Source organism: Symphodus melops, assembly GCF_947650265.1.
Source record: "Symphodus melops genome assembly, chromosome: 1".
Classification (NCBI taxonomy): Eukaryota; Metazoa; Chordata; class Actinopteri; order Labriformes; family Labridae; genus Symphodus; species Symphodus melops.
This window is the reverse complement of record NC_136691.1, coordinates 8,699,194-8,708,672: the sequence shown is the minus strand read 5'-3', so window position 1 is coordinate 8,708,672 and position 9,479 is coordinate 8,699,194. Positions and strand designations below refer to the sequence as shown.

The following is a 9,479-nucleotide window of genomic DNA, read 5'->3' as shown; positions in this document are numbered from 1 at the left end:
TCCAGCTGCTGCGTCGCTCCGCTGCAGTGAGCCCACCAAACTCACTATGGCTTTAGCCGCAAGCAGGACGCTCTTGGCGCTATTCGTCACGTTTTGCGCACCAGGATGCGGATGGACAGGTAAAAGATTTTCTTGACTTTGTCCTCAGCAGGTGTTCGCTTTGCTGGGTAACTTTTACTTTCTCTTTTTGCAGTTTAATGGATTCAGTCGAATTGATGGGCAAGTTGTTGCAGTCTAATCAGTTTCTTTGAGAATGTGTGCGTATTGAAGTGCTAGATGTGGTGTTAGAACCTGCCGGTGATTGTAATGAATAAACACGTGACAATGTGTATACGCGTGCATATCATGCTTGTGCGCGCGAGGCGCAACGTTTCCAAACCCCCAGTCGCTCAAGTTTATGTTTTTCACGTAAACAAAATAGATCAATTGTATCTATTTATCATGCATTGTACTACTCAATTATGAACGTCTCATTTGATTTATCATTTGCAGCTGTGGAGGAGTTTAAGTGAGCAATACGGAATATACAGACTTTCACAGTTTTTTCAGTGTTTGATAATTTATTGGGGGAAAATCTGAAGCCATGGCTTCTGAGTCGCAGACATGGAACAAGTCATTACATCATGGAGCAGGCGCAACCTGCACGATCTGTGATCAGCTATTAGAGGATGATGACATATTTCAGGAGATATAAAGACAGCAGTGTTGCGTTTTCTTCTGGAGCTGTATTATTCCATATTTGGGTCTAATCTATTGATGGTGGTGATAAATGGCTTGCCTCTTAAGAATAAATTCATGGGAGAATAGAAGTGTTGTTAATTTTCTAAGCAGACTTGAGACAGACTTGAAAGTAAGCTATGAGACAAGGATGGATGAAATACTTAAAGTACAACTATTACAAGTAGATCTAAATGTGTTTTACTCACAATAATTTACTAAATCAATTGGACTGTCCAACCGCCACCAAAAAAAATTACATTTTGTTTTCGTAGAAAGCAGATCATATCAGGGTAGTATATATATCTGAACATTTAAAGAACCAAAGCCTTAGGCTCTATGGAGAGCAGTATAGCCTTTCTTCAGATTACTCAGCGCACTTATATTGTCACTCGATCTGAAAGTCTCTCTGCCTCCTTCTCAACTGTTAGCACTTAGTGCATGAGGTCATTGCTTTCTCTGGATCTAGCAGCTGCTTTTTGTTGTGGTTTTTTTCCCATCTCAGGGTTGTTTCCTTTTCCATCTTTTAGGAAGTATTTTTAGAGCAGTCTTGTCACTTTTTCTCTAATACTGTGCGTCAAATTCTCTCACCTACATACTGTACATCCACACCTGGGAGATACTTAATACAGCCACAGGTCAATGCTTTCGCTCCACTGAGCAGTTTGGGTTAAAGGCTTTCCTCTCGGGCATCCTGACAGAAGTTGTTAAGAGAAAGGAGAGTGGTACTCATTTAACTTTCTCCACTCACATGTCATCAGCTTGTCAGTCTTAGGTGTCATAACAGTGTATGAAATTGGGCCTGGAGGAAGAGCTGGATGCGTAGGTGGGAGCAGTGCAAATCGAGAGTACCCAAACATATTTGGATAATAAAAAATGTCAGCCTCTTTCTTGAAGCCTGAGTCCATCGCCTCCTGGAAAGTATCAAATGAAGTGATTAATTGTGACTGAGAGTGAAGGTAAAGAGGAAATCATGTCATAAAAGGCCAGTGGAATTTAATGTTTCTGCTTTACAAGCTGTAATTCCCATAACCAATCTCCAACAAAACAATCAGAAACCTCATACCTTGCATTGGGGGGAAATGGCAGTCGCAGAGAAACTAAAGTACCAGAAAGAAGAAAATTCCAACATATCCAAAATGTTTCATGAGCAGCCACAGCTTGATCCAGCACACTTCACACCTGCAACTTGGCTGCCTGTCAAACTTAACAGCGATGGCATGTCTCATGTCATGATGTCATATCTAGGCGTCGTTCCAGTTGTTTAAACAAGAACACCTGTCACAGCATAGTAGTTGTCGGCATACTAAGAAGGTAACAGGAGGATATAGAATAAGCAGTTTACGATGTCAGTCGTCATCAGCCAGGGAGTATTTGAATTATTTCAAGAAGTGAGCTTTTTCCCCACCAACAGTGAAATACAAAATTTGTTGTCAGATAATAATTGTACCAGCAAGCTTCTGGTTGCAAATGCCATATGACATAAATGTCATGAAGCACGTAGCTGTCCCAAACTAAACAATTACTCAACCTTGGTAGTTGTTTTAAATTTTAAAAAAATCGTAGACAACTTGCTAGGATAAACAAGGCGGAACCTCCATCCTCCATCCAACTTCGAGAACTTGTACAACTGTCTGAAGATTAATGTGCTAGAGTGACAAGCTCAAGTCAGAGGGCAACTTCTCTCTATGGTCTTGGTCATAGTCTGGATTGTCAGTTTTATGACAATATTCATGACTGCAGAGAGTTTACTGAAGGTCAGAGGCTAACAGAGGCGATGCCAAGAATTTTGTAGCTCCTGGGCAAGATTTTACTGCAACACCCCACCTAGAAAATCTGTTTTTAGAGGCAACTTAAATTTGTTATTTAATTTTTGTTGCATATTTTAAATTCTGAATGGGAAATACAGACCAAGTAATCTGAGGCTAAAAAACCGTGAAAGGCCAAATCAGTGATATTAAAAATCCTCTTTTACCCCTACCTTAATACAATGTCAGTTGGAGGATTTGGATTAGAGGGATTTAAAACAAAAGACAGCACTTTGCAGAATGATTATCCACCGAACATGATGTTAAGACATTTTATCTGACAGATTCTTTGATGAATAGACTGCTGTTTGGATATTTTCATGTGTTTCTGTGTGGATAACTCATTGAACTCATTTCAGTCTATTTGTTTGTACATCATTCGAAATCTCATAGAGAAATTTGAGCAAAAAAAATAAATATCTGCATGTCATTGAAAATATTCATTTATTATTCAGTAAATTGGGTAGAAAAAGCCTTTAGAATCAGTTTGATGTGTGTGTGAATTTGACTCAAACTGGAAATTCTAAAATGCATCTTAATCTGACATTTGAAAGTGAAGTTTGTTTCCAAAATTAATCAATCAATCATCATTTGTACAGCATCAATTCTTAAAAAATGTTATCTTGACACACTTTACAAAAGCGCTGGTTAAAGACTGTAATCATTGTTATGTTCCAAAAAAAATGGGATAAGGAGAGATGAAAATAACACATTTCTGGCTCCTAGTACTAAAATAAATACAAAGTCAGGCAATCTAGATCATGTATTATATTATTCCACTGATTCCCCTTGAATGTTTATGTTTTAAGTAAATAGTCTGGGTGTTGTAAGCAGCCATCATGCTTATGGTGTAGATGACCAAATGGAAGCAGAGAAGATGATGTGGCCAAGAATTGAGCCCTGGGGTACCTCACAGGCAATGTCTGACCCACCGTTCTAGGTCATTAGTCAACTGATAAATCTTTGAGGAAAACTTCCATTTAACATGCATAATCCCAAAACTATCATTAAAAAATAGAAAAGACAAGATAACAAACACTGCACTGACTTCTTGAAGTCCCTTTCGTGTCTACTGATAGTTTGCTGTGCTGCATTGATTAAAAGACATATTAAATATGTGAAAACTTCTTAGTCACTTGCCCCCAGCAGATAAAGTTAATGAATATAAGGGATGTTGTTTCCAAGACAACAAATTATTTACTTCAATAAACGCATACAGATGTATGTGACTTCAATCTTGTTTTGAAGAAATGAAGAACTTTAGCATCACCTGGTCTCATGACAAGCTTTCTCTCCTCTTTTTACTCTTCCTCACATACCTTCTTCCACAAATGCACATATTCAGTCTGAGTAAATCACGTCGTTTGTGGGAGAGGACCATTATAAGGGAGCTCATAGGGGTGAGTGTCAGGTCAGTGCCTGTGGTATTTGTGGCCAGGTGAGAAGGTAACTCTTGTAAAATGGAGCACATTACAGGTGCATAAATCCAAGTATTTTCTGAAAGTCCTTTGACCTCAATGATCTTGCATGCATTTGATTTTTGTACCAAACTACACATGCACAAACACGTCTTTGTTTATTTGCATCTACTAAACGAACCCTTCTTCGTAACTACACATTTCTTAAAATTAAGATGTTACAATCGCTTAGTTGTGTTCCAAACTGTTTCTTTGTTGGATTGTAATCATGCAACCTGCTGTGCTCTTGAGGGAGTCTGGATTTAATCAGAAATATCTGGTTTGCCCTTGGATCATAAATTTCCAGAGGGGGCCAAATCCCAGTATGATGTCTGAATCCCTTCCTACGTAATACATGGACTCATTGGAAACAGCATGGAAGTGATTGAAGTACGTCCAGACTTGTGTCAGTGGTGTCTGCCTTAAGTAGCTGATAAAACTGACTCCACTGCAACTCTTTATTAATGAGGAAATAATGAGGAGAGATTGGGTTTTGTTATTTTGGGGGGAAACACTCACACTCTTTACAGTGAGGTATAATGTGGTCCTAAATGTTATAAAGAGTCTGCAGTAACATCAATGGGATGATCTTTTAGCACATACTTAAAAGCAGAGTTAAGCAGAGAGGACATTGCAGGCCTTCCACAAAACATAACCATCTGTAAACGGCAGCATGCAAGGCCTGAGATGCAGTTAGCTCTAAATGTGAGAAGTGAGAGTAAAGATCCAGCTGGTCTCACACCTGCCCTGCAGACAACAAATCAAAGTAATGAAGTGATTTTGTGACGACTCTAAACTGAAAGTACTGCTTTAAACCTTTGGGGAGCACATAAAGTCATAAGGACCAGCTGTTTATGAGATGGACAGGCAATACTAACAACAATTTGTGACAGCACTGAATGTCCAGCATGCAAATAAAACTTGACCTATGTTTGTTCAAGCACATATCGTTTTCGTCCAGCCAAAGCTTGAAAATGCACAGCATGGGTGTTAAAATCTGTTTTACTATTTTTTGTCTTTTGTCATCAATATTTAAAGCTCCCGTGTGAACCCTCTGGATTGTGTCAATTGTATGTCCCCTGTTATCAAAACACTCCCTCATTTCTTTGCTTACATTGCTCTGTGCATATGAAGTATTTTCCCCTTGGTTTTACAGTCAGCATTATATTTGCTATGGATCTTTTTTCATGGAAAATAATAAACCAAAAGGCTGTTTTGCTAGCATGCTGTTGATCCCTTCATCTGACACCGTTGTTGCAGCAGCAATAACATGCAAAGAAAATACTCCATGGAAATGATCAGTCTCACCGCTGATGGTTTCTTCCACTGTTGTTGCTCCTAGAGCAACATTAGTATTAACTCCTGTCTGTTTCATAACCAGCTAAAAACAGGTGCTTAACCCTATAAAGCCATTTGAATCATATTTGATACACAAGTTTCTGAGACCTCTATCTTATCAACATGTTCCAAACTTTCCTTAGAAACCTATTGTATATGATCTGATACATGTATTCTGCTCCCTAGTGGATTATCATTATATTGCAGGCAGTGTAAGGGCTTTTTTTTTTACCTTTTCAAAATGGCCGACGACATGAACTCATCCATACACTTTTAGCAGGAAAATCTTTGCCAATATTTAAGAAGTTACAGTAAGAATGATATTTATAGTGTTACTCATTGTTTAAAATGAGTATCTTCTGTATTAAAACAATGCATCATTACTTAATAATGTATTCTTTATCTTATAGTTAAATATTGTTAAAAATGTGTATCTGAAATTTGATACTGCAGGTGTATAAGGTGCTTTGTCCCTGAACTGTCACGTCACGTTTTTGTCATGTAATCTCAGTTTCAATAAATTAGAATGTTCTTACATCTCATCACCTTTTCCCAACTACCTAACTTTGTTGTTTGAACAAAAACTCTCTTAGACCTTGTTATCTGTACTGGCTAAAGCTCCAGATGTTTTTCTCAGGAGTCGGACGAGAGAAAAAACAAAGCCTGAAGAGACTGAACATTGGCCTTACATTCATAAGAAACAGGACAACACATGAATGTTGATGTTACATTTTATGTGCTAGATGTTTTATTAGGTGACTTCATACTAACCTGCAGTATTCATAATAAATGAAACTTGGCTATAGTTTAAGGAGAACAGCATCTCATGTTGGCCGTTACTTATGATGAATCAGCTGAGGGCAGTTTTTAGTATCTCAATTGGTTGTTTACGATACGCCATGTGTTCTCTCTGGAGCATTGCACAGATTATCATTCCTTCATACAAGATCATTTCACAGTTTATATTGTCCTAAAGTCAAACTCTATGCTTCACCTTATTAGCTGGGCATGATGTTGGCCTGTTTTATCAATGCGCTCTTACACCTACATTTCTGGCAAATAGAGAGAAAAGCAAAAAGGCAGTTGCTATCCAATACAGTGTTGTTACTATTTTCTTGTTTTGTTTTGAGTAAATCTAGCCAAGAGGGAGACTCAAGTTTGCTTATTGTCCCGTGCCTTTACCATTCAAGCAAATTCTGCTTTATTTACGTAACCATCAAACTAGTTTGTGTTTCTCAGGCCCGCCTTTTACTTACGTTTATGCTTCACCCAAAGAAAAATCTCAAATTGCCAAGTATAATAAATACTTACGGAAGTGTTCTGATAGGACTGAAGCAAAGTTGTATTACTTGCTCAAAGGTTTTAAACAATTTACATACTGCAGCAATGTTTAGGGGCAACAGGCCTTAAATTAACTAATAGACAAATAAGCCTGTAAGAAAATACTTTATACAGACATGATTTATACTGATTTTGTTTGATTGTTTTGCAGCTGAGAAGCCTCTGCGGCCAAACAATGGGAAACAGTCTTCTGTGGACAGGGGCCTTAAGGACAGCTGGGAGCCTTCAATCCATCTGGATGGAAGACCTGTGGACCGCTTCGTGATCAGCTCCAGCAAACCCTCAAGGTCTCACCGCTTCACTAAAGTGGGAAAGGACAGTCGCTCTCATCTTTTGGAGGATGTAGGTAAGACAGAAAGAACAGAGAACGTGAGACAAAGGTGTGAGAAACTACGATCAGATGATTGTGAGTCTGTGACGATGCTTGAGATGACGGTGACTTGAATGAATCAAGTGGGGGCTACAAAGTGTTTATGAGGGGCCTGAGAAGTGGTAGTAGCATCGCTAGACAATTGAGTAAGTCAGTGGAGGATAAATGGACCAATGGAAAGCAAGAAAAAGGAGATTTGGCTTAAACTATTGCATGAGCTTTCACATCATGGAGTTCTGCACTTTCTCAAGGCAAGTGCCAAAAATGAGGAGGGGATGTGCAAAGCTGTGTATGAGGCAGAGACGCCAAGAGGTGAGGAGCGTGTATAATTGTTTTTCTGCAGTCGTCGATTTGTTCATCATTGGAAGAGTTCTTGTAAAAGTGTGCCAGAAAGAAAAAGCATTAAGGGAATCGCCAATGTTAATTTTTCCCCAGCAGACTTATTTAAAGCTTAAAAAGAGTACATTATATGTATGTTTTTAAAGCTTCTTTGGTTATGTTTAATCCTGCCTTGTAAAACTTGACAAGTCTTTATGTTTCTATATACTGTACATAAGAGTTTGCAGTGTCGACAGTCTCGCCTGCTTTTGTCATTATTCTACTTTCCTCTGTCCTTGGCTACTTAATGCCATACTTCATCTGCAGCTCAAAGTCTGCAGCCAAGCCCTTCTTTTCCACATACAAACCCAGGCACAGTTTCTATGAACCAATCCCCTGTGTTGTGGTCACTTGTTGTGTGTGCTTGCGTGGCACATGTGTGTTTGGTGGTGACTGTGGTGGAGGATAGGGCGGTGCCAAGAGTTGAGGTCATACATTGTTTGTATGGTGTGTCAGTGTGTTCAACCATGCCTCTATTGTTGATGTCTTTGTGTTTATGCAAGCATGTGTGTCGGCTGCCCAGTATGCATAGTGGTGTTCTTGTGGTCTTACTGGTTCTGGTTCAGTTTGCCATAACTCTCTGGCAGAAAAGATTCATCCCACAGTTGCCCTGTCTGAAAAAAAAAAAAAATCCTTACAGGGCTTACATTGAGCTCTCAGCAGCATGAGAGCAGAATGACTTGTCATAATTAAAGCTACTCTGTTTAGCCTCACAACATTTATATGTCTAGCCTGCTGTGTAAAAACAGCATCGAAGGAGGGGTGACTTGTTAGAAGTAACAAAGAATTTTATGCAGAGTAAAGGGAAAGAGAAAGATTGGAAAAAAATATGTTGACTATACTTGTAGATAAGGGAGGAAGTAAATCAAATACATTTAAATGTTTTCCCCAATCAAGAGAAAATATAACTTGGACCCAATTAAGTGGATTTGTTTGTGAATCAAAGCTGCTTTCATTCTAGATTCTATTATCAATATAATTAAATACAGATGTCCTTTTTTTAGACCCTGAATGGATTAACCTGGATGGCTTTGCTGTGTTGGGTGGTGGACCTGTCAACAACTCATCAGCAGGTAAAACCTGATATCAAAACATCATTACCAACAACACATGGGGGTGGAGTGTCTCCTTTACAGACACACTAGTAATACCATATGGTTTAAGCCTTACTTGGACTCTGCTAGATCTTCCTGCTCCTAATAACCTGGCCCTCCTGCACACACTCCTCTGCTCATCTTCCATTCAGCTCCTGCCAGCTTTTCCCTCCAATTCCTAGTCTCCACCCATTTCCTGTACTATCTCAGCCAATCGGCTGCCAGCCTGCTAGATCCTGCCACACACCTGTTGCTTGTCAGCTCATTAACACTCAGTATTTAAACTGGTCAATTTCTTTTGTTGTTTGACAGACTGTTGTTTTGTGTTTCTGCCTGCTTCGTCTCCAGCCTGATTATTATTGCCCTTTGGATTTTCGACCTGTCCATGCTTTACCTTTTTGATAATTTGCTTGGTGCCTCTGTACTTCAGCCTGGTTGTCCTGATTTTTGGTTGTCACTTTTATAATGGACTAAACTGTACTCTGCCTGAAAGATTAAGTAAATGTTCAGTGTTTGCCCCACTCCCGCCTCTGCTCTTTGAGTCTATGTGTGGGTCTTCTCTGAATTGTAACATTACTACATTACTGTCAGCATTGATGTACAATTTATCACCAGAATTGTACAGATAAGTGTTTCAGTGTTATATTCTTAAGGAACATTTTTCCTTTTTATGCATTGCCTCACTTCTCTGTCCAAATTTATTTGTGGGGCAAACACCAACTTGACTCTAAATTCTCCTTAATTAAATCAACAATGCCTGCGGAACTTTTTTATTTATTTATTTATTTTAATTATTTATTATTAATATTTTTTTTATTTATTTTTTTGGGGGGGGGGGTAATTAGATTGAATTGTTGTGTTGTGAACTGAAGATGTCAAGCACTCTCATGATGCAAATGTAAGCTTAAAAAAATACATTTCCATTGTGTGTTGAGTGTCACAGGCATTGGACATGTGGATATGTTGCTATTTTTTA

The 9,479-nt window shown here is 38.7% G+C and overlaps 1 protein-coding gene across 2 annotated transcripts in view; it reads left to right on the top strand.

The window, feature by feature from the left end:
* The window catches only part of fndc1 (fibronectin type III domain containing 1), a 33,034-nt gene continuing 23,555 nt past the window's right edge, over positions 1-9,479 (top strand). For both annotated transcript variants that reach the window (XM_079366214.1, XM_079366213.1), the window contains exons 1-3: positions 1-119; positions 6,813-7,007; positions 8,414-8,482. In XM_079366214.1, the coding sequence (XP_079222340.1) occupies positions 47-119; positions 6,813-7,007; positions 8,414-8,482 (337 nt within the window). In that variant the 5' untranslated portion in view covers positions 1-46. The remainder of the gene's footprint in view (positions 120-6,812; positions 7,008-8,413; positions 8,483-9,479) is intronic.